At 39.2% G+C, this 24,534-nt stretch overlaps 2 protein-coding genes across 2 annotated transcripts in view; one reads left to right on the forward strand and one right to left on the reverse strand.

The window, feature by feature from the left end:
* Positions 1–2,519: 2,519 nt before the first annotated feature.
* Positions 2,520–24,534, reverse strand: part of St7l (suppression of tumorigenicity 7 like) — a 60,327-nt gene continuing 38,312 nt past the window's right edge. Inside the window, 4 exon segments of the mRNA XM_005076566.4 lie at positions 2,520–2,955; positions 7,707–7,799; positions 9,183–9,303; positions 9,305–9,334. Of these exon segments, the coding sequence (XP_005076623.1) occupies positions 2,777–2,955; positions 7,707–7,799; positions 9,183–9,303; positions 9,305–9,334 (423 nt within the window). The 3' untranslated portion in view covers positions 2,520–2,776.
* LOC121142252 (60S ribosomal protein L36-like) lies at positions 4,731–5,045 on the forward strand. Its single transcript, XM_040751519.1, has one exon. The coding sequence runs from the start codon at positions 4,731–4,733 to the stop codon at positions 5,043–5,045; it is 315 nt and encodes a 104-aa protein (XP_040607453.1).

Genomic DNA, 24,534 nt, shown 5'->3' on the forward strand with positions numbered 1-24,534 from the left:
GAATCCAGGCTGAGAGAGCATCCCTCTTTGTGTTATAGGCACACGATGACTGTTTGTATTCCAGGGATAGACACTGATCCACAGCTCAGGGCCCCATAGGTTGCCCAGGCCTTCTCGCTGACACTCACATTTGGGGGGTCCAGTGGTTTGTTTATTTTAAAGCTAGTTAGAAACAAGCCTAAGCTAAGGTCAATCATTTATAGTTAATAATGTGTCTCCATGTCATGATTTGGGGCTGGAAGTTCAAGGAAGCCTGCTTTAGTGAAGAACTGTAACAGGAGCCTCCAATTCTTTTCTGCATGTCTATATTATAAGGAGCAGACTGCCTGTTCACAATCATTTCCCATTAGCTTTTACACAGGAATAACTGCATGCCACACACTGATGTGCAGATCCCATACACATGTAACAGCCATAGGGATAAAATGTGGCTGTAAAAGTTTACTTTCAGCAACTTATTAAATACTATATATACCAACTATACAAATAAAATATAGTATATAAATGTTTATTGTTCAGGAACTAGAATAATAATATATTAGTAACTTTTGGTCTAAAACCATGTAATTCTTCATTCTCAAGTCTCTGCTAAGAGTGCTAAGGAACTTGCGCTATGTAACCTTAAGGCTCTTCTGGTGCCATTAGTGACCTCTTCAGAAAAGGCAGTTACTATACGAACATTGATGGATAGAGAATAGATTAGCCAGAACTTCATGGAAACACACTGTTGATTGCTACATCTCTATTCCAGATTCCAGATCTCTCTCCTTGCTCTCCCGCTCTATTTCTCTTCCTTCTACACCACTGCCTTGACAAAAGCTCAGGAACAATCTCTCAATGCTTGTCTGTTATCTTTCAAATACATGGATAAAGGGACTCCCCCTCCCTTCTTTTTCTTCTTTTCTTATAGCTTTTAAGTTGATAGGATTCCCTTTCTGATCCATTTTTTCCATGCTTCTCACACAGTGAGGGCATGCCAGTTTGAGATGCACTCATTCCCAATCAACACCATAACAATCAACAGTAAAATCCATTACTAAACTTCCTTTCTACACTAAGAGGAAATGGAATAGACAGTCTGCAACTCACACATCTACACTCCCTGAGCAGCAGTGGGAAGTCAATCGTCTGGGAGCTTGACTCAAAATCAAATGCATACTCAGACTCCTAGGCTTATAGCCAGTGGCATCTTAATACATTATACAGTTGACCTTCAGGGAAAAGGGAACCAATATCCACAGCATGTGTGCCATAAGAGCTAACTAATCTATAAGACACAAAATTAACTTTTTGTCTTCTTTTTTGTTTGTTTTTTTGAGATGGGGTTTCTCTGTGTAACCCTGATTGTCCTGGAACTTGCTCTGTAGACCAGGCTGGTCTCAAACTCACAAAGATCTGCTTGCCTCTGTTTCCTGAGTGCTGGGATTAAAGGTGTGTACCACCACCATTGTCTAAAATAAACTATACTTATGGCAGGAAAAGAAACTATGAGAAAAACAAGTAGTTATAATGGAAACACATATATATAGAAAATATACTACCAAATAAACTGGTTCTTCTATGGCTCTCAGTGCATTGTTTTATGTATGGGATTAAAATAAAACAACACTTTCTTCTGGGTTTTAACCCATTATTTGGTGAATATGCTAGGATATAAGAGGGATAAGCATTTTTATTTGCTTATAGTTAATTTATTATTATTGTGCTTTCATAATGGAGGAGGCACATGCATCATGATGTGTATGAAGGTTAGAGGACAACTTTGTAGACTTGGTTCTCTCCTATTTTTATGTGGGTTCGAACTTAAGATTGCTTAGATAAAGCTTAGCAACAAGTACTTTACCTGTTGAATCATCTTAGCAACCCCCAAGAAATACACATTTTTAAAATTAAAAATAATTTTAAAAAGTATTTTTGGTGATATTAATTAATAAGTATGTGTAGAAGAATGAAAAGAGATACCATTTTAATATCAGTCATCAGCCAGATAGTGGTGGCACAGGCCTTTAATCCCAGCACTGGGGAGGCAGAGGCAGGCTCTCTGTGAATTTGAGGCCAGCCTGGTCTACAAATTGAGTTCCAGGAGAGCTAGGACTACACAGAGGGTTGCTGCTTCAAAAACAAACAAACAAACAAACCAGTCCTCAGTCAGGAAATAGGGAAGGAATTCAGAATTAAAGCGTTAAAATTAAAATAAAGGGTTACTATACTATACATACATACATACATACATACATACATAGTATATATAGTATAGTCTATACTAAATGCTGGAAAAAGTCAATAAAAGGGTGCAGATAAAAAAAAAACTGGGAGGACCTTTGAGCCAAGAAGCACATTCTGTGTGCAGGGCAAATGTCCCACCTGTATCTTTTATGTGCTTATTCTCCACCAGTTTTATTTTTGAGTTAAAAATCAGCAAATATTTTGAACTCATGACTTCATTTAAATGGAAAAATCAAAAGGTTTGTTTACAAAATTAATAAAGTTTTTAAATACCAAAGAAAATACACCAGAGATAAAGAAAAATTGGATTATTCTTTAGTTAGTAAGGAATGCCGCCTTAATCACCAAAGTAATTACAAAGGCCAACTATATAATGTTACAGCATTATTGTATTCTTAAACTTTTAAGCAACAGAAGCTCACATCACCAGAATTCATGGTTGACATGTTTATGGTAGAAGCTTTACAAAGCAGTGCTCGCCGTTTACAAGTATCTTTCACTGCTCATGTGGGTTAGCACAGACAGATCAGAGCTGCTTTCCTGTGGGGTCTTACAAATATTCCACACAAGTCCTTGAGATCATACTCACGGCTTTGGCAAAAACAGCCATGACTTCAGGAAACTGGTGTGTGAGAAAGGCTATCATTGCTGTAGAGGAGCAGAGCCCTGCTGTAAAGTGGATGAAGAAAGGCAGCTCCTTTTTTGGGTAAACAGAAACATGATGAAAAGCTGCAAGGGAAAATTGGTAAGAGTGAGTTTTGTTTCAGCACAAACTAGTTCTAATATTCTTAAATTAAACCTAGCTTTGAAAATTAAAAACCTGGCTAAAAAAATAACAAGAACAAAGGTAAAAGAAAGCTATTCAGTGTATCTGCATAGTGAGATGAGCGTACTGGGGTCTGGGAACAGGGTGGCATCGTGGGAAAGAACATGAACTATAAAGTCATGCTGAGGTGGCTTTGAAAAAGAGCTTTGTCACTTATTAGCTGTGCACTAAACCCTGTAGAAGTTGCTATGGAGTTGTTATGATGAATAGTGTAGGCACTTAATAAATGTGAGTTGTTATTAATTCTTGTACTTTGAAAGCTCAGCAAGTAGTGTAGAGATAAAGAGATAGACATGTCTGTCTTGGGGGATTTCCCAGAACCACTGCTTAATAATTTTATTCAGTTATTACTATGCTCTGTGTGTGGCACTTCACCAAGTGCCATGAAAACAGAGCTAGGAAGCCAAGGCTCTGGCTGTAAATGAAGTTCTTTGCCTTATTTTATCACATTTATACACCTGAGTATTATTTTTCTAGTGTCTGAGAGTCTCATTACCAATTTTATTCAACTACTTATATATTATTCAAAGTACTTGGACAACAATAATCTAGAGCTAAGTCTATTAGAGTGCCCAATGCACAGTAGGTACTCAATAAATTCCTTTTAAACTGAGAGCTATGAGAAGACTTCATTAGTTAGGAAGTTGATTGCTAGGACACCAACCCAGGAATTCCTGATGAATACCCTGCAGCAGTAAGGAATGCCTAATTCCATGCTGAACCAAGGTCAGCTATAAATTTCATTTTTAAAAATGTAACTATTAACAGAGAAGGCGTATACCCAAGTTTCCTTCAATAGTTACAATATTTTATATATCTTATACTATACTCAGGAAGTATATATAAAAAACTAAATTCATTTAGAAAAATTCAGATCTCCAGAGCCTCAAGTCATATTTCATGCAGAAGCACAATGGCTGAGCTTGGTAAAAGCTACAAGCACTAGAAACTGTCAATGTCTCTCTTTCAGCACCTGGAGAGCCAGCCGTCCTTCTGCCCTACCCCTCATCCATGAGAGCTGGACTTCTCCCAGCAAACAGAGAAACAAACTCTGGTATTTCAGAAGGCAGGGAATTAGACAATAAAATTAATTTCAGCTAAACCCTAAAGCACTTTATGGTTTTTAAAGTTCTCATTTAATTGTTGAAATAGCCTGAAGATAGATAGTATTGTTTTCACTTTATAATAGTAAGACTGTACAGCTTTAATAAGAAAACTTCCTAAAATATGAGACTTTTATATTGTAGGAGAGACCTAATTATTTCTTTTTGGATTACTTTCTGTAGCTTCGCTTGTCAGTCAGTGTTTGGCTAATACATCAATATAATGGATGACTGACTAGTACAGAAACACTCCCTTGGAACGAAAGTTCAAATTTCATCACTGGCTTGTAAAGAAAAATTTATCAGGAGGCATAACAGATGACAAAACAGCTATATGAACTAGGGGAATAGTTCAAGTTTCCACTTAGGAGTCTATAAGCAAATTCCAGAAAGCTGTGAGTCATATCAAGGTTGAAGGAGAATTAAAAACAAAAACCATTAAGTACTCCTGGGTATTAGAACTCCACATTATTAAAAATGTGTTCATTCCACCACAGTCAGACACAGAAAAATATACTGTAAGAACATATACTATATACCCTTCCTGTTGTGGCCGCCATCGGAGAGCAGCAGCCATGGCCCTGCGCCATCCCAAGGCCCTGGGCCTCAACAAGGGCCACAAGGTGAAGAATGTCAGAATGTCAGCAAGCCGAGGCACAGCCAGCAGCCTCACTGCGGGCAGGCGCCTCACCACGCACACTAAGTTCGTGCGGGACATGACCCGGGAGGTGTATGGCTTGGTGCCTTACGAGCTGCTAAAGGTATCCAAGGACAAGAGCGCACTCAAGTTTATCAAGAAGAGGGTGGGCACTCACTTCCACGCCAAGAGGAAGCGGGAGGAGCTGAGCAACGTGCTGGCGGTCATGCGGGAGGCAGAGGCCAAGGGCTGATGCCCCCACCCTCAATAAACGTTGCTGCCTGGCCAAAAACAAAAAGAACATCTACTATAATCAAACAAACGCTCCAGCATATCCCTCTATTTGTATGTCCTGGAACTTGCACCATGTATGGAGTTAAGACTTAATGAAAGTCTTATCAAAAGTTTTTTTTGATGAGAAAAAAACCTAACTGGGGGCTGGAGAGATTAGATTGCTCAGTGGTTAAGAGCACTGACTACTCTTCCAGAGGACCCAGGTTTACTTCCCAGCATCCACACGGCATTTCGCAATCATCTGTAACTCCAGGGAATCTGACAAAGTCCTCTTCTGGCCTCTTCAGGCATCGGGCATGCATGAAGACATATATGCAGGCAAACACCCACAAACATAAAAAATAAGATTTTAAAAATATATATATATTTTAAAAACCTCTAACTGTGTGATCTTGCAGCTCCTGGTACTGACCTAAGAAATATTAATATGTGGGCTAGAGAGATGGCTCAGTGGTTAAGAGCACTGACTGTTCTTCCAGAGGACCCAGGTTCAATTCACAGCACCCACATGGCAGCTCACAATGGTCTGTAACTCCAGTTCCAGGGGATCCGAGGCCCTCTTACAGATATACATGCAGGCAAAACACCAATGCATATGAAATGAAAATGAATAAATCATTAAAAATAAATAATAATACTTTTAGTATAAATGGATTATCCTAATACAATAAAAGCCCTTTGTTATTCCATTGTATTTTGAGACAAAACCTTGCTATGTGTAACCCGGGTTGGTCTCAAACTCACAGTCCTCACTCCTCTGCCTCCCAAAGGCTAGGATTATAGGCATGTGCTACCATGCCCAGGTATAATACACTTGTATACTGATTGACTTAAAAATTGATGTCTTTGCCTTAAAAGACTCAGTTCTTTTTTAATTGGAAAAATAATAACTAGAAAAATAATAGTTAAGCCCACCCTAAGCAGGCAAATGCAATTACTCTCACTAATGACCTCCTAATTGCCAAAGTCAATAGATTCTTCTCAGTAATTGCCTTTCCTGGTATCACAGCTACTCCTCCTCACTGGGAAGTTTCTTCTCCTTTAGTTACTAGGATATCTAGTTCTTGTCTCTGACTACTCCTCCACTAAATCTTCACTCACCTTCTTGCCATCGGCTCCTTAGAAAATTTGTGCCCTCTTGATTCTACATCCTCATATGATACAGCGCCCTCCCCATCCCCATAATCTCAGCCTTATAAAGGACTCCTTTGGGTACCTAGAAATGATAACTGCTTAGTCTCTTTTATAACACAGAGAAAGAAATGTGATGTTCCCTGGCAATTTGATTCAAATAACCTGATCTTGTTTTACAGCTAACTGAACTAGGCATGAACACTTAGATAAAATACAAGCTCTCCATGAGTTGCGGGGTTGGTGAGATGGCTTAGTAAAGTGATTGCTGTACAAGCATAAGCACCTGAGTTGGAAGTCCCAGTACCCACAGAAAAACCCAAATGCACCATGCCTATAACTCTAGAGCTAGGAAGTCCCAGTCAGGAAGATCTGTGGTGCTCACTGGCCAGGCAGCCTAGCTGAATCTGAGTCTCAGATGTAGTAAAAGACTTTGATGAAAAAAATAAGAAGGAAAGCCATCAAAGAGGACATCCAGTGTTGATCTCTGGTATCCACATGCACATAACAATGTGAATATATACACCACACACACACACACACACACACACACACACACACACACACACACACTCTGGAGAGATGGGGGTCAGTAGTTATGAGTGTTTGCTGCTCTTGTAGAGGACCTGAGTTCACAGCAGCCACATCAGGCAGCTCAAAGATTCCTGTACTACAACATTCTTTCCTAGCTTCTGTGGGCATCTGCACACACATGTGTACATACACAGACACACAAATAAAAATAACATGAAAAATTTAGGATAGAAAACACTATTATTGTGTCCTTTCAAAAATCTATGTGTTAGAAATTTGGTCCCTTGGGTGGCAATATTATTAAGTGGAACCTTTAAGAGGTCTAGTAGGAAGATCTTGGGCCAACAGAAAGGATTGTGGGAAGCAAGTTTGCCTGCCTTCCTTCCTTCCTTCCTTCCTTCCTTCCTTCCTTCCTTCCTTCCTTCCTTCCTTCCTTTCTCTCCCTCCCTCCCTCCCTCTTTCTAGTTCAAGACAGAATCACTTGCTTATTTGCACATATGCTCCTGCTCTTGCTATGCACTCACTGGCTGATCTGTCAAGGGGAAGCCTCTACTCAGAACCTGAGATTCACCCTGGATACTCCGAACCTCCAAAACCTGAGCTCAATAATCTTACTTCACAAACCCCATGTCATGTATTTCATTATAGTAACAAAAAGGCCACTAATAGAGCATGACCATCTTTAATCTCAGCACTCAAAAGCAGGTAAATGTCTGCGAGTTTAAGGCTTCTGTGGTCTACCTAGTGATTTCCAGGTCAGGGATACATAGTGAGACCCTGTGTCAAAGAAAACAAACACAACAATAAAACAACCCCAACACACACACACACACACACACCACACACACACACACACAGTGAAACTAACAACAAAAAGGTGACTAACACAGAAACCAATATAAAAATAATCTAAATAATTACTTGTAAGTTGAAGAAAACAGAAGTATTTACTTACTAGGCAGTAGCTCTCTATCAGCAGTTTCTGTGCAGCTGGGATAAGGGTAAAATAGATGTCCTTTCTCTAATGGGTATGGAATCATTCTAAAAGCTGAGAGGAAAAATACATTAGCATTCGATTTTATCTCACTCATCTATGCCATAAATCAGACCTACTCTGCAGACATATTTTTGTAGCTTTCTTCTACAAAGCATTTTATCTTCTTTTCTGGGGAGACATTTTAGATGAAAGGAAGTGAACAGAAGAACACGTGGGGGAAGAATGCATGGGGAAAGAATAAGATTTACTAAGAGAACATGGAGTGGTCTAGTCTGAGTCTAAATGGAATGAATGTTAGAAAATAGCATTGGCGCCGGGCGGTGGTGGCGCACGCCTTTAATCCTAGCACTCGGGAGGCAGAGGCAGGCGGATCTCTGTGAGTTCGAGGCCGGGCTGGACCGACAGCCTCCAAAACAATACAGAGAAACCCTGTCTCGTAAAACCAAAAAAATAGCATTGGCTGAGGCCTTCTTTGCCTCAGTCTCCTCATCACAATCATGGACTCAACTCCTATAGGAATCTTCAAGAAATAGGAATGGGTATACTTGTGGCTCTCAAGCTAAAAGAGTTCTTGCTGGCTTCGTACTCCACTTACGAGGCTCATAAAAATCTTCTATAAGAATATACCCACACACATAAAATAATATATTTTTAAAAAATAAAGACTATTCAAATCTGGTTCAGGGATCATGTAAGTCATTATCTGTCCAGCATCACTCACCAATCAGCATCACTCACTAATCACCATCACTCACCAATCAGGACTAACATAAGGAAGGAGATCATTCATCCAGATGCATGAAATGCAGCATAAGCTACACACTTGGGGAACTAGCATAGGACTGAACGTGGGTGTCAGCTGGGAGGTCTGGACAGTCTAAGGGACCACTGGCAGTGGAAACAGTATTTATCCCTAGTGCACAAATGGGCTTTGGGAGCCCATTCCCTATGGAGGGATACTCTCTCAGCCTAGATACAAAGAGGAGGGCCTAGGTCCTGTCCCAGACTTTGTGTCAGACTTTGATGATCCCTCATGGAAGGCCTCACCCTCCCTGGGATGGGGGCGTCAGTGGGGGACATGGGAGGGCAGGAGGGAGAGGGAACTGGGATTGGTATGTAAAATAAGATTGTTTTTAATTTAAATAAAAATTTATTAGAAAAATCTTATAAGCTAAAAGGCATACATTTTCAATTTTTGTCACTACAAATACTCAAATAAAGCAAAATACCCTAATAGTTCCTCATTCTACTTTTCCTAAATGTGGCATCAATATATATTAAATTATTTCTTCTACAAAATATAATGCCACAGAGATCACTTGAAACTAATACAAGTCCTTCTGAAACTCACACAAGCTCACCTTAAAAGACTGCATGTGGATGCAATGAGCATTAAGACAGAGATTGGCATTACATCTGGCAAAGAATACTCACTGCCTTCCCACGTACACTGCAGGAGATTGAGAGCACCTTCTATCCGTTTCCAGTGCTGCAGATGAAAGAAAGCATAGGCAATTGCTTCACTATCTCCTCGCTTCAGAATGTGTTCCGGGGGGTAAAATTAAACTTTTCATCTCTAGTAAGTACTGCAAAAACAACACATCCACACCAAGAAATTAAATTGTGTTAAGTTTAAACATCCACAAAACATTTACTCAAACGTTACAAATTGGTTTAAACACACACACATTAAACTAGTTAAAATAACATGCAGTTCCAAATGAAAACTTGTTTAAAGTGTTTGTTACATTTGCAAATTTCCAAAGTGAGAATTTCCTATAGGTAAAAACAAACTGACAAACAACTTATGTGACCTTGCAAAATACAAAAATAAACTGAGGATATACAAGGAGAGGAAATATTTTCCAAAAAAAATTATAAATAATAAAAAACAGCTTTTTGAAAGAACTTTGTGACACCATTAAATTCTGTTTTCTTTTATTCCCATTTTATTGGTGGAAAACTTAACTGTGGGGTAAAGTCAGTTATTAATATTCACTAAGTACAAGACAGTATGCTCACTAGAGAACACCACACCAAAAAATTCGTAACATGAGAAAAACAGATTTCTTAAGTAAATAATTATAACCAGATTGTGGTGTGGTCCTTATAAAAGTATAAGCAATGGATATATGGGTAAGAAATGCTAATTTTATATTGTTTTTAAAGCAGCTTTGTGCGGAGCAGTGGTGGTGCAAGACTTTAATGCCAGCAGAGACAGAGGTACACAGAGCTACACAGAGAGACCTATCTTGAAAAAAACAAACAAAAAAACAGCTTTCTTGAGCTATAATTCACATGGCATAGAGTTAGATCATTTGAAATAGAGAACTCAATGTTTTTATTATATTAAAAATATGTGCATCCATCACCACAGTCAATTTGGACATAATCTATTACCTCAGAGGGTAACACTGGACCCTCTGATACCATTATTCTCACTGTCTCATTTTTCCTGTCCCTCTGATCCAAGCTTATTTTTCTGTCTCCAAAACTGCCTATTCTGAACACTTCATATAGTTGGAATAATATAATATTATCTTAATACTGTTATGATAATATATAATTGATATGTGGAAGTTTGTGGCTGGTTTCTTTCACTTAGTAATTTTGAGGTTCATCTAGGTCACAGAACATATTGGTACACCATACCTCTTTGGAGTCAAATAACATTCCTCATAAAAGCAGTATGTTTACCTATCCAGTCAGTGGCTGTTAGACATGTGTCCTTTCCACTTTTTGGCTTTTGGAAGTAATAATGCTGGGCTAGGGACATAGCTCAGTCCCAGCATGCATGAAACCCTGGGTTTGATATCTAGCACATAAACCAAATATGATGGTGCACACCTGTAATCCTAATACTCAGGAGGTAGAGGCAGAAGGATCAGAGTTCAAGATCATCTTTGACTACACTGAGTTCAGGCCAGTCTGGCATACATAAGAATCTGTCTCAAAAACAAAACAAAATAAACCAAAAATGAGAAAAAGCAAGCGAAGAAGAAACAAAAGCAAACGGTAGTATTAATAAGTTTTTATACACAAGCTTTGGTATAAAAATGTCTCATTTCTCTTGAGACTACCTTGGGGTGGTAATGCTGAGATATACAATAAGTATATGTTGATTTGAGTTGATATTTAAAGATGATCACAATATGGATAATTGTGGAGTGAGCAGATGTGAGAACAGAAGACATATTCAAAGCACAGGCACAATGTAAGCACAGACACCGTGCCACACATTTAAGGCATGCATAAAGTGCGTCTGAAACAGTGTTTTACTCTATCTCAGGTTAGCTTCAAACTTGTAATTCCTCTGCCTACAGCTGCTAAAGAACTAGGATTATAGCTATGAACCGCCACCATGCCCAGCTTATCTCAAACTCTTGAAGAAAACATTCCTTCTGATTTTATTATCTATAACAAAAGTAGGGGGATTGGGGTTCAGCTGAGTGGTAGAGCACGTGCTTAGCATGTCCAAGGGACTGAGCTCAGTCTTCAGCATGTCAAAAAGCCAGAAACACAAAAGCAGATACTAAAATCAGTATAACCATAGTTATTACATTAACCAAGATTATGGTTTTTGCTAAGAAAGAGATAAAAGTAGCCACTGGCACACCAGATCTAATACTAGTGGCAGACTTTAAACAAAACCTTAAGAATTTAGCGAAATTCCTTCTATGACTGAGGTGCATGCCCTTGCTTTCTAGAGCAGATTTGAAGAACCTCTCTGAGCATAAGCAACTTACTAACTGCTGTGTTGTGAAGGCAAATCCTACATACATTATATGAAGTTTAAAAATTATGCAAACTGTAAAGAGAGGGTGTCTCAAAAGATAGTCACGCATCTCACAGAGTGTAACTTGTAAAGAACACAAAGAACCGAAGCTGTAACTTCAGTTATAAACAGTAAGATTCAGGAAGAATCTTAGATATAAAAAAGTTGTAAGGATTTCGAATCTTAAGCCTTAAGTAATTAATATTTACATACTAATTGTACTGATACATCTAAAATGATATTTGTTTATGAAGTGTGCCTCTCTATGCATTACTGAGCTCACTGACCATCTTTAATTACTCTACTCTTGATGTTTCTGGCTCCTTAAAGTGTAAGAATGCAGTCTGCTCATCAATTTATTTTAGCAGATGTCACGAACTATAAGATTATTTACTAATCCAGTTTGGGTACTTAACATTTCCCATTCAGTTTCTTAAAAGGAATGCAGCCGAGGTTGCATCCTGGTCAGGCAAAGCCCATTTGCTGCCTGGTTGGGTTCTCTCTCCTCAGCACCCTGGGCCTATATTCAGGCGGGTAATATTCTTTCTAATCCTCTCTAATCCTGGCCCATTTTTTTTGAAGCACAGTAAAAGATCACTCACTCCAGGCGCTGTGGGAAAATGGACTCCAATGGCTGACCTCTGACACGATTCCTCATGCTCTTTGCAAGTGCACTAGGAGCTTCTTCAGTAGGAAGCAGTGTTATCACAGTGGGATGGCATCGGGAGACTGGTGTCACAGTCCCAGAGGAAAACTGTTTAATTCTTAAGTCATGTCCTTTCTCCCAAACTAATTTAGAAATGTGGGGATGGGGGAAAGTTCCACTCATTTTCATTTAGAATGTGAAAGTTTTAAACAAAGCTTATAATGTGGTTTGGGCACATGTAGGCAAAGATATTTGGTTAATCATATCAACTTAAATTTCCAGAAAACATTTTTTAAACAATAACTATATACCTTTATTTTCACTGACAATTATTCTTGGATCAATGTACACAGTATATAAATAAATGTGGTATATACTTTGTAAGAAATTATAACTCATATTTTTAAATTTGATTTGTATTTTGTTTTGGTTTGGGGCCAATAGTGAAATTCAGGATGCCATGTACACTGCATAATAACTCTTAATACTAAGCTAAATCCTTAGCCCAAATGTCCTTTTCAATTTGACTTTAAAGCAAAACATTTTTTCAATTTCTACCAAAATAAAATTTGGTTCCTAAAATATAAGAAAAAAGTTCAGTATATAAAAAAAAGTACCTGGTGCTAGAGAGTTAGCTCAGTGGATAAAGCACTTATTGCTTTCAAAGGTCTTGGGTTTAGTTCCCAGCACCAACATGACAGCTCACAACCATCTATGACTTTAGTTCCAGGGGATCCAAGGCTCTGCTTTAGTCTTTGTAGACATCAGAAATGCACATGTTGCACATGCATCCATATAGGAAAATACTCATAAAATAAAAATAAATAAACCCTTTTTTAAAAATGTACTTAATGGATCTTGGGGACAGCTCAATGTAGGGCAAGTCCTCACCATGTTCCAGGCCTTAGATTCAATCCCTAATATAAACATACAAAAGTACACTTAAAATAAGATCAATGTTATTACAATACTTATTTTATGCCCCCCAGAAATTGCTATTCAGGAATTTCTGCTATCCAGTGTAGGCTATAAGTTAATGCACAACAGAAACTCTATCCTTCATACTCTTATGGTACCGAGCACATTCTAGTACCTAAAACATTCACTGAAAAAATGAACTGAGCTGAGTTGATATATACAACAAATGTCTTCAAACACATATCAATTTATACTTAAAGACATTTTTACATGGAGGTGTGTATGTGAACATGTGTGTACACGGGTGTAGACTGTGGAGGTTAGAGGCCAATGCCAGATGTTTTCTTCTATTACTCCCCACTTTCAAAACTTTTCTTCTTTTTGTTTTTTCAAAACAGGGTTTCTCTGTATTGTTTTGGAGGTTGTGCTGGAACTCTCTGTAGACCAGACTGGTCTTGAACTCACAGAGATCCGCCTGCCTCTGCCTCCTGAGTGCTGGGATTAAAGGCATGCGTCACCAATGCCTGGCTAAAACTTTTTTTAGTGTTGTAGTTATTATTATTATGTAATAGTAATAGTAGTAGGTGTGTGTGTGTGTATGCCTAGAGGTCAGAGAACAACTTGGTGGAGTTGGTTTTCTCTTCCACCTTTACATGGGGTTCTGGAGATTGAATTTGGGTTGTCAAGCTTGCATTATCAGCAAGCACATTTACCTATCAGGCAATCATCCTGGCATCACCAACTTACTTTTTGAGACAGGGTCTTTCACTGAACCTGGAACTCACGGTTTTGGCTAGAATGGTTGGCCTGGGAGCCCCTGGAATTTGCCTGTCTCTGTCACACTTGACATCCCGCCCCTTCCCCTGACAGTGCTGGGATTACAGACATACAAGCTCACCACGCCTGGCTTTACATGGGTGCTAGGGATCAGAACACAAGTCTCTATGGTTGAGCAGTTAGCATTTTACCACTAAGTCATCAACCCAGCCATGTCAAGGAATTTTTTAACTCTGAATAAACAAAAACAAAACAAATAATAACAACAACGAAAGCTAGCTACCTACACTTTACTTTTATACGGAGAATAAGGTAAAAACTGAAAGATGACTTTATTTTCATCTTTTTCTACTTAGAAAAGCACATGTGTGATGTATAAAACCACAGACGTTAACAGAGCTATGTAATAAAAAAAAAGAAAGTATTTCATGTTTGGAGAACAAAAGAAAAATAAGATAATTATTTGTTCACCTAGATTCCTTTTCACACACAGAACACTTCTTGATGTGATGCTGGGGACTGAACACAGTCACATGCTAACAAGCTCATGGCCGAACTATGGTCCCAGCTCCTGTACATAACTATATTGACTGTTGGATCAAACTGTTGTGCAACATACCTCTTACTTCACACAGTAATCTTACATGTCTCTTTCTGCCTCTATATAGAAACATTTTAATTAATATACAATTATTCATTAAAAGTTGAATTATTTAATAATGTTAAGAAATGACATCATGCTAGAATTATACTATTTCCTTGAAAGTAAAATACACTATCATTAGCCAAACTTGTAAAAACTTAAGGAAATGACTTAAAATGTTAATGAGCATAAAATGCTGATCTATAAATTTAAAAAACCTAATTCTAAACTACATGTACATCTATTTATCAATATTTGTTGAGTGTTATATACTAGTCAAAGCACCAATATAAAATGATGACTAAGAAAAGAGACTATTTTATTTTTAAAGATAGTTTTCTGCAGTGTATGAGAATTGCTTATTTTTTAGGCTTATTTATTTGTAAGTGTTTTGTTTGGATGTTTATCTGTGCATCACATGCATGCCTGGCACCTGCAGAAGGCAGAAGAAAGTATCAGACCCTCTGAAACTAAAGTTATGTATGTTTGAGACCCACCAGATGATGCTGAGAATTAGACCCAGATCTTCAAGAGCAAACAAGTGCTCGTAACTGCTGATTCACCTCTCCAACTCCCAAGAGGCCCTGTTCTTACAGACGGGAACAGAAGCATTAAAATGGATCCCCCTCTGCCATATGTGACAGGAGTGCTGAAGGAAAGGAGGACTCTGAACCATATTGTATCCATTAGTTTATGCCACTCTGACAGAAGCAACTGAAGGGGAGAGGGTTACTTTGGCTCATGGTTTGAGGAATACAGTCCATCACAGGAGGGAAGGCATGGTGGCTGAAACACCAGGGCCCACAGGGCAGAGCTGTGATGTGGCTTGCTATATATATCTTGAAGGACTAAGAAAGAGAGAGTACCAGCTAGAAGTAAAGCCAGCCTAGAATCTTTAAGACTCCCCAACAGCCCTTTGTCTGCCAGCTAGGTCTCATGTTAAAAAGGTTCCACAACCTCCCAAACAGTGCTACTAGCTGGGGAACAAGAGCTTGAACATATAAGCCTGTGTGGGTCATTTCACATTCTAGCAATAACATTCCTCCCTCAGCCTCTTCAGGCTCATGGCCATCTCATAATGAAAAATACATTCATTCCTATTTCAAAAGTCTCCATAGTCTTATAATTCCAACACTATTCAAAAGTCCAAAATCTTTTCTAAGATTCAAAGCTATCTTTTAAATGTGAGACTATAAAAAAAATTACAGACTTCAAATTTACAATGGGACAGACTAAACATCCTCATTCAGGATACAAGGAACAACCAGCCCAAAGCGAGCCTGCTATGCCCTATAGCAAGCATGAACACAATAGTAACATTTCTAGCATCTAGGGTTCATGGCAGCAGCATCTGAATTCCAACAGGCTTGGGTGGCTTGTGTGGTGCACCACTACATCCCTGTATTTGCAGCATACATGGCCACTCTCTTGGGTAAACTCTACTCAGTGCCTGCAGCATTTTTTAAAAATATGTATCTCATGTTCCTGGTATCTCCAACATCTTGGGGGTCTTTACTGTAACTTAGGCTTCACTTTCACAGCTTTACACATTCCATTCTAGATGCCTCTCTGTGGAATCTGACCCTACAACAAATTGCCCGGCTTCGGAGACTTTCTGGAACCTTGTTGCAAACTTCACTCTCGTGTCCTGCATGCCTGCTTTTGCAGCAACACAGGAATGATGCAAAGTTTCACTGCCAGTCTGAGAGGCAGTCTCAAATTAGACCTGTTGGACTAGGACTGCAGAGGCCTCTGCATGCCTGTGTTGCGGAACCAGGGAAAACATTTCCCTAGGTAGCTGTCTTCAGCACAGCACACCAAAGGCTCTATCTTTTCTGGAACTCTTCCTTTATATGTTTTAAAAATGATCTTTAGTCTACACCCTGAACATTTTAATGTGTAGGATCTTGCCCAGTATAAAGCGTGAAGCCTTTTTATAAGGTGATGATTTCTTTAACAGTTATAGTGGCTACTTTTTCCTCACTAGCTTTGTCTGCAACTTTAACCAAGTTCAAGCTCCTTCCCTAGCCAAAAATATAGTTTTCATACCTTTCTGCACTACTTTTTACTTTCCTCATTGTGAATCTGGAAAACAGCAATGAGTGCTGATGATGTCACAGCCTAATTGCTGTGCAGTCTTAAAATTTCCTTAACCAAAAAATTAGTTCAGTACTTAAAACTTAAAAAAAACAAAAAACAAATTGGATGGTGGAGGTGCTCGCCTTTAATCCCCAGAAGTTTGGAGACAGAGGTAGGCCCATCTCTCTTCAAGGTCAAATCTGGTCTATAGAGGGAGTTCCAGGACAGCCAGGGCTTTTACACGAAGAAACACTGTCTGGAAAAGCCAACCAAGCAACCAAAACTTAAAAAACATTTGTTATACTAGGTGGAGTCAGGGGAACTACCCCTACACACACAGAAGAAGGGAAGTAAGAATTCTAAGAACTAGAGGGGTCAAGGACACCATGAGAGAACATGGCCCACAAAATCAACTAAGCAGGGCTCATAGAGACTGAAGGGACAATCATGGAGCCTGCATGGGTCTGTGCTAGGTTCTCTGAATGTATGTTATGGTTGTGGGGAGCTGGTGTCTCTGACTCTTTTGCCTGTTCTTGGGGCCCCTTTTCTCCTACTGGGTAGCCTCTCCTAGCCTTGATATGAAGGTTTGAGCCTAGTCTTACTGTAACTTGTTATACTATGTTCAGTTGACATCCCTGGGAGACCTGCTTTTTTTCTCAGAGAAATGGAGGAGGGGTGGAGGGAGGGGAAACTGTGGTCTAGATGTAATGTATGAGAGAAGAATAAAGAAAAATAGGGAAAACATTTGTTACATGAGCCGAACTCCTAGAATACAGCTGTGGAGAAGGAGGAGTGATGAGTCAAAACCATGCTGGGGAAACCCACAGAAACAGCTGACCTGAGCAAGTAGGAACTCATGGACCCCAGCCTGACTTGGGTGTCAGTTAGGAGGCCTGGGCAGTCTATAGGGGCTCTGGTGCCTAGTGCATGAATGGACTTTGGGGGCCCATTCCCCATGGAGGGATACTCTCTCAGCTTAAATACATGGGGGAGGACCTAGGCCCTACCCCCAAATGATGTGGCAGACTTTGATGATCTCTCATGGAAGGCCTTACCTTCCCTGGGGAGTGGAATGGGGGGGTGGGATGGGGGAGTCGGTGGGGGCAATGGGAGGATGGGAGGGTGAGGGAACTAGGATTGATAGGGAAAAATTAGTGTAGGAATGCTAGACATGTGACATTCCACATGAACTAGGAGGCTGAGGCAGAAACTACAGCGAGTTTAAGGGCAGCCTGATAGATAGAGGAAAGCCATGCCTCAATATCCACCATCACCTCTAACACACACACACACACACACACACACACACACACACACACACACACACACACAATGAATGAAAGGTATAATGAAGTTATAAATCAAAATGAAGAAATAAGTAAGGAAAATACTTTAAAACACATTTAAAATTCAGTTTGAAATAATAAAATATCTGAATTACTTTTATAGGATGGAAATACAACTCTGTAGATGAGAAGCAAACCAGCATTAAAAGATGATTTGGAAATTATCAACAAATAAAATATAGCTGGATACACAGCAAAACTAGCATCTAGTGTGTGCTGCTGGGCCTCCTAAATGACCTCTGAATAACCCCATATTGTATTGTTAATAAATGAGAGAAATGCCTGGCACAAATCTAGTTTCTAAATATGTACGTTAGTCCCTTGCTTTTCACTAAACATATCAAAATTAAAGCTACTCTGGAAGCTATAATTAAAAGGCATGATGATCTATGGTCAAGCATTTGCTCTCTGTGCCTTCTCCCCCTTTTTCAGTGCTTGGGATCGAACCCAGGACCTTTGTGCATGGATGGTTTCTTTAAGAGTCTAAAACCATATCTAAGCTTACACTTAAATTCAACTTAATTTTCAACTGCTTTGATCTTTATAATTTATCATTAGATTACTCTTTTCTATTACTTTGTAAATCTTACAACAGCTTTTGACCAAAAGCAATATAATTCTGACCTGAAGTAATGATAATGCTTTATAATCTTCCTCTTAAAGGCAGAGGTTAAAGAAAAATCTCTCTGAAGACATCTGAAATTAAGGTACTTTGCTCTTGATCAGTCATGCACACAAAGAACCAATTTATCTCTACAATTAGTGTTCTCCGTGCACATTCTATGAGATCAGACAAGCAGGCTGAATGTAGAGCCTATGAGTACATACGGGGAGTCTAAATACAATTCCCAGAAAGAAAGTAAACAGAAGAGCTTTGTGAGTAAAACAAAAAATAAATAAATAAATAAAACCTACCAGCCTTAGGAATAAAGAAGAGAAGGGAAAGGGAGACCAGGGAAGACACTTGTAGGAAAGCCCCTTTCCTCATCACCCTGTAGAGCAAATAGATAGAATTTCATAGCCTAACTCTTCCAGTTAGGCCATACAGGAACATAATGGAAAGGCAAAGACCTCATTGTGTTGTAAATTTGGACAATAGACTTCAACACCACTTCCCTATTTCTCCATTTACTTTGTGCCACTCAGAATCTTGATTAAATGACTGTTTGCCTCATTTGTTTTATATATGCTGCTAATATGCCCAGGTCAGCCACGGGCATATTGAACTACAAACTAAGAAAACTCAGAACATCCTATAGGATTCAATTTCTAATCAACCATAAAGGATTCTACTTTTTTCTTTTGTTTTTGTCTTTTTTAAGATAGGGTCTTATCGTGTATACTTCTCTGACTGTCTAGAACTCAAAGACCCACCTGCCTCTGCCTCCAGAGTGCTGGGATTACAGGTATATATTACCATGCCTGGCTCAGAAAGGATTTCACTCTCTGCATATCAATTTATTTAAAACTTTTCTTGTACTTACATAAGTTTCCAGGTGTGGACTGCTTTCTTGAAAAGATAACACTAAAAACAGTTTTATTTGGAAAATAAGAAATAACTTTTAAAAGCTACAGATGTCATATTCCTAATATGTGTTTAGAATACAGAACTGTATTAAAGCTTTTACTTGTTTTACTTCTATTATTTTCTTTTCAAGACAAGGTATTATATATCCCAGGATGGCCTCAAACTTGATATGTAGCTGTGGATAACTTTTCAATTTGTGATCTGTGTATTTTAAATTATAGTTTAATATAGAAGGGTCTGATTCGTCACAGAAGTCATTGGAACTGCAGGCATGGGCCACCATACACTCAGCTTTCTGATTCCAGGGATTAAACCAAAGATGGCATTCATGCTAGGCACTCAACCAATTGAGCTACATTCTCAGCCATATATTGTTTTGAGGTAGTATCTCCATATATCGCTAGGCTAGTCTCTACCTCAAGATCCTCCTGCCTTGGCACCATCATTCCTAGCTTGTCTACTGTTCTACCCTTCTCTAGCCCCAAGGCCTGGTGTGTAAAGCAAGTTCCAGGACAGCCAAGGCCACATAGAGAAACCCTGTCTCAAAACAAACAAACAAATAAATACAATAGAAAAGAACTTGTCAGGGTCAGTGAGATGACTCATCAGGTAAAGAGGACTTGTTACAAGCCTGGTGGCCTGAGTTCAACCCTAGGAACCCACATAAAGGTAAAGGGAAGAACTGATTCCATAAATTCGACCTCTGCCCTCCACGCCTAAATTATCCAGTGTGCCCCCTCATCACACACACACACACACACACACACACACACACACACACACACACTTTTTATTTTGCTTTGAGACAAGGTCTAGCCTTGGCTGACCTGGAGCTCACTATGTAGACCATCCATGTTGGCCTCAAACTCACCATTCTACAGCTGGAAATATTTTAGGTTTGTATACAGCTATATCTTACCTAATGAAGAGGCTCTCTTCAGCATTTATACCTCACTTAGAAAATCCATTTGGGGATTTATATTTCATGGGTGAACATACATGTAATTATGAGATCACAATGACTTGAGGCATATTACTTAAGAGTATAAATGGCGCCAGGCAGTGGTGGCACACATCTTTAATCCCAGCACTCGGGGGAGGCAAAAGGCAGGTAGATCTCTGTGAGTTCAAGGCCAGTCTGGTCTACAGAGTAAGCTCCAGGACAGCCTCCAAAGCCACAGAGAAACCCTGTCTCGGACCTCCCACCAAAAAAAAAAAAAGTATAAATGGCTTCCTGTAATAATAATTCATGTTCATTCTTGGTTTCTCTCTATATCCCTGGTTGTCCTGGAACTCACTCTGTAGACCAAGCTTACTCTGTAGATCCACCTGCCTCTGCCTCCTGAATACTGGGATTAAAGGCACGCACCACCACTGCCCAGCTTCATCTTTTTTTGTTTTAGACAGGGTACCTTACCTCATAACATAGGCTGGCCTCAATCTCATGAATGAAATAACAGTTGTGCAAGGCCACATTTGGCTACCATGTTAAGGAGTATCAGCCATAATAAAAAAGACAAACATAATACTTTTTATAATAATACTTTTCAAATAAAGAAGTAGAAGCTTGGTCTGTTGGCTCAGGCCTATAATCCTAGCACTTGGGAGGGAGAACCACTTTTAGCTCAAGGCTAGCCTGGGCTACATGATGAGTTCTAGGACAGACTGAGTTTCAGTATAAAACCCTGTCTCCAAAACACAAAATACAACAAAAAGAAAATCTGGGCTGGGTGGGTTTTTTTTTTTCCTCCCAACAACTAAAAACAAAACCAAACCAACCCCCAAATACTCGAAAACAAGAAAAAATGTACAAAGATCTTGAATGGATAGTTCCTTAAAGATGACATACAAATAAGCACATTAAAAGATACTCAAATCAGACTACGGATCGATCCATGTTTATCTCCATGCACAAAACTTAAATCCAAATGGATCAAAGACCTCAACATAAATCCAGCCACACTGAACCTCTTAGAAGAGAAAGTGGGTGGTACCCTTAAACGAATTGGTACAGGAGACAGCTTCCTGAACATAACACCAGTAGCACAGACAGTGAGATCAACAATTAATAAATGGGACCTACTGAAACTGAGAAGCTTCTGTAAGGCAAAGGACAGGACACAGTCAGCAAGACAAAAAGGCAGCCCACAGAATGGGAAAAAATATTCACTAACCCCACATCTGACAGAGGGTTGATCTCCAAAATTTACAAAGAACTCAAGAAGCAAGTCTCCAAAACACCAAAGAATCCAATTAAAAAGTGGGCTGCATAACAATAAAGAATTTTCAATAGAGGAGTCTAAAATGGCTGAGAGGCACTTGAGAAAGTGCTCAACATCCTTAGCCATCCAGGAAATGCAAATCAAAACAACTCTGAGATACCATCTCACTCCTGTCAGAATGGCTAAGATCAAAAACGCCAATGACAATTTATGCTGGAGAGGATGTGGTGAAAGGGGAACACTCCTCCATTGTTGGTGGGAGTGCCAACTGGTTCAGCCACTTTGGAAATCAATATGGAGATTCCTCATAAAAATGGGAATAAACCTACCACAAGACCCAGCAACTCCACTCTTAGGCATATATCCAAAAGATGCCCATTCATACAACAAGGATGTCTGTTCCACTATGTTCATAGCAGCATTATTTGTAATAGCCAGAACTTGGAAGCAACCTAGATGCCCCTCAACCGAAGAGTGGATAGAGAAAATGTGGTACATTTACACAATGGAGTACTATTCAGCAGGAAAAAAACAATGGAATCCTGAGATTTGCAGGCAAATGGATGACACTAGAAGAAACCATCCTGAGTGAGGTAACACAGTCACAAAAAGAGAAACATGGCATGTACTCTCTCATATATGGATTTTAGACATAGATCTGGGGAATGCCAGCCTACAATCCCATGGCCAGAGAGTCTGGGAAACAGAAACTTCATTCAGTGGCTGATGGAAGAAGAGGCAGACTCCCACGGCTAAGTACTGAGCTGAACTCAAGAAAGGCAGTAACAGAGAGGAAGGACTGATGACCAAAGGAGTTAAGACTGGGCTGGTTTAACATCAGAAACAGCTGACCTGACAAGGGTTAACTCTTGAATCCCAGGCTGATGCCTGGGAATCCAACATGGGACTGATCAAGACCCCCTGAATGGAGGTGTCAGTGAGGAGGCCTAGGTAATCTATTGAGTCTTGGGCAGTAGATCAGTATTCATCCTGAGTATACACATGGACTTTGGACTCCCATCCAACAATGTGAGATGAACTCTCACCCTGAACTCTTGGGGGGAGGGTCTAGGCCCTGCCCTGGATGAAATGACAGTCTATGGACACCCCCATGGAGGGCCTCACCCTCCCTGGGGAAATGAGGGGATAATGGGAGAGTTGGGGGGAGGACACGGGAGGAGGGGAGGGAAAGGGAGAGAGACCTGAAACTGACTTGTGAACCAACCATGTTTCTAATCTAAATTTAACCTTAAAAAATTTTTAATAATTAAAAAAAAGATACTCAAATCACTAGCCACTGGTGAAATGCAAATTAAAGCCATAAAGTACTATTTCACACCCATTTGGGAATAACTGTAATAAAAAGCAGACAATAACAAGCATAAGCATGCATGTAAAGAATGAAAACCTTCTAACGCTGATGATAAGACTGTATGGTCATTTTAGAAAAATACTTTATCACAAAATTGAGCATAAAACCACTATACAAGCTATCAGTTCCACTAAAGAGAGGGGAAAAGGTGCTCACACAAACATTTGTACGTGTTCACAGCAGTATTGTTCATAGTAAGAAAAAAGCAGAGCCAACTCTAATGCCCACTGAAGACAGATAACCAGAATGTTATCATCCATAAAAAGAAGAGAGGTACCAATACAGTACGCTACATAAAAGAAGTCAAGCACAGAAGTCACATATTGTACAAGTCAACTAATAGGAAAAGTCCTGAGCAAGTAAATTCATAGAAACAGAAAGCAGAATAGTGGCTGATGGGGACTGGTAAGAGGAATGGAAAGTGTTTACTAAGAGTACAGTATTTCTTTCTGGAATGATGAGTATGTTTCAGAATTAGACAGTGGTAATGATTTTACAGTCACGTGGATATGTCAGAAACTACTGAATTTTACACTTTAAGAGAGTGGATTACATAAATTATCTCAATGAAGAGAATGAAACTTTTATGGATGGGAAATAAAGAGTATGCAGCAGGCATGGAGAGATGACTCAGTGGTTAAGAGCACAGGCTTTTCTTCCATAGGACCAGGGTTTGATTCCCACCACCTACACGACAACTCATAAGTTACAGTTTCAGAGAATCCATCATCCTCTTCTGGCCTCTACAGACACCAGATATGCATATGGTACACAGACAAACATGTAAGCAAAACACCCATACACATAAAAATAAACAAAATAAAGAATATGATACACTAAAAATGAATAAAGCAGAATGTTGTGGGATATTTAAAATATAAGAAATAATTTCTTTTGAAAATAAAAACATTTGACTATTCCTATAGTAGCTAAAGGATACAGAATCTTTTTCAGTGAGTTGAAAAAAAATTTTGAACAAGAGTCATGGCCAGGTAATGAACAAGTCAAAAACCACAAAACATGCTATTTTATTATAGTACTATATCACAGGTATCAAATTACATAGTGGAATCCAGCCAGCAGAGAAAAAACAATCTATATAAACAATCAATATTAATGAAATACCTGAAAGAAATTTCTAGTCTGAAGAGATTTCTATCATCTTTCTACCACACTTCTAATAGCTTCCAGCTTTAACAAATTGCACAGCTCACCAGGCGGTGGTGGCGCACACCTTTAATCCCAGCACTTGGGAGGCGGAGGCAGGCATATCTCTGTGAGTTCGAGGCCAGCCTGATCTACAGAGATAGTTCCAGGACAGCGAGACTGTGACACAGAGAAACACTGCCTCAAAAACAAAACAAAACAAAACAAACAAACAAACACCAAATTGCACAGCTCTAGACCTACAGCCATTTTATTATATGTAAAGTTGCCAGAAAATAGTTCCTGCTTAAATACTTTTATCCTCTGTCATTTT

The sequence above is a fragment of the Mesocricetus auratus genome, unplaced genomic scaffold (assembly GCF_017639785.1).
Source record: "Mesocricetus auratus isolate SY011 unplaced genomic scaffold, BCM_Maur_2.0 Super-Scaffold_100009, whole genome shotgun sequence".
Classification (NCBI taxonomy): Eukaryota; Metazoa; Chordata; class Mammalia; order Rodentia; family Cricetidae; genus Mesocricetus; species Mesocricetus auratus.

What these genes read in the sequence shown, in the direction of transcription:
- LOC121142252 (XM_040751519.1), top strand. Translation starts at nt 4,731, where the DNA reads ATGGCCCTGCGCCATCCCAAGGCCCTGGGCCTCAACAAGGGCCACAAG.